Source organism: Myotis brandtii, unplaced genomic scaffold (genome assembly GCF_000412655.1).
Source record: "Myotis brandtii unplaced genomic scaffold, ASM41265v1 scaffold207, whole genome shotgun sequence".
Classification (NCBI taxonomy): Eukaryota; Metazoa; Chordata; class Mammalia; order Chiroptera; family Vespertilionidae; genus Myotis; species Myotis brandtii.
Genome location: NW_005357736.1, coordinates 66,016 through 67,069, shown reverse-complemented (window position 1 = coordinate 67,069; position 1,054 = coordinate 66,016). Strand labels below are relative to the sequence as shown.

The window sequence follows — 1,054 nt, the reverse complement described above, 5'->3', positions numbered from 1 at the left end:
AGCTTCGGGCCGGAGCCGGGCTGTCTGCAGGTGGCAGCCATGCGTCCCGCCAACATCAGCCGAGAGGAGAGGAGGGAGGTGAGTGGCCAGAGCAGGTGGGCCCGGGGGGAGGGCTCTGGTGATGGGTCCACACCTCAGGTTTGTGTCAGACGCACCGAATGCCACACGGCCTGCACAGGGCACTTCCCGGGGCCTTGCTCCCGCTGGCTGTTACTGGCCAGGCCCGGGGTGCCCGTGAGAGCTGGGCTGGTGCCACGGGCGTCTGCCTGTGCCGGTGCCAGCCCTGACCTGCTGCCCACTGGCTCCGACCGCGTGTTCTGGCCTCTCTCGGCAGGTTTTCCTGACGGTGCCTGACCTGCCACCCCTGTGGCCGGGGGAGTCATATTCCTGCCACTTTGGGGAATACCAGAGCCCTGCCCTGCCGACCGCGTCTGGTGTGAGGTGCCTCTCCCCAGACCCGAGCGGGGCCCCCGTGCTGCCGAGAGGAGCCGGTGGGTGAGAGAAGGGGCCAGCTCCCCAAAGCCCCCTACCCTGCGGCCTGGAAGCCCTGCCTGCCTCCTGCCTGGCTCCAGGGGGTGTGGGTGGGGCCCTGAGTCCCCCCACGAGTCCCAGACCCCTAAAGTCCCCATTTTATTCCCAGTGGACTCTGTCCCCCGACCCCGGGTGCCTTCCCCACGCTGTGTGGTCTCGGGACATTGGCCGGGGTATGGAAACCCTGCCCACTCCTCAGCGCTGGCCCGCCCTCCCCTCTGCAGACCACGTGTCCGTGAGCGTGGAGCTCCGGCTGGGCGCGGTCGTGATCGCCAAGGCCCCCCTCTCCTTCTATGACTGCGTGGCCATCACTGACCTCCACCCATCTGCGCCGTGAGTCCCTCACCTGACCCCCAGCCTGACCCACCCCTCTGGAGAGTTAATGGGCTGTTTTTGTTTCTCTTTCCCTCGGTCTCCTCTCCTCCTAACACATCCTTTCCTGCCTGCTGCCTGCTGAGGGGCCCTCCTGCCTTCCTCTGCCTCCCCCCAGAGCCCGCTGCTCTCCCCGGCCCCTCCCGCAAAG

At 67.6% G+C, this 1,054-nt stretch overlaps 1 protein-coding gene across 1 annotated transcript in view; it reads left to right on the top strand.

The window, feature by feature from the left end:
* PLXNB1 (plexin B1) overlaps positions 1–1,054 on the top strand; it is a gene marked incomplete at its 5' end in the record, with an annotated part of 26,770 nt that overhangs the window by 3,654 nt on the left and 22,062 nt on the right. The window contains 3 exons of the mRNA XM_014538976.1: positions 3–78; positions 335–491; positions 756–865. Coding sequence (XP_014394462.1) covers positions 3–78; positions 335–491; positions 756–865 — 343 coding nt within the window. The remainder of the gene's footprint in view (positions 1–2; positions 79–334; positions 492–755; positions 866–1,054) is intronic.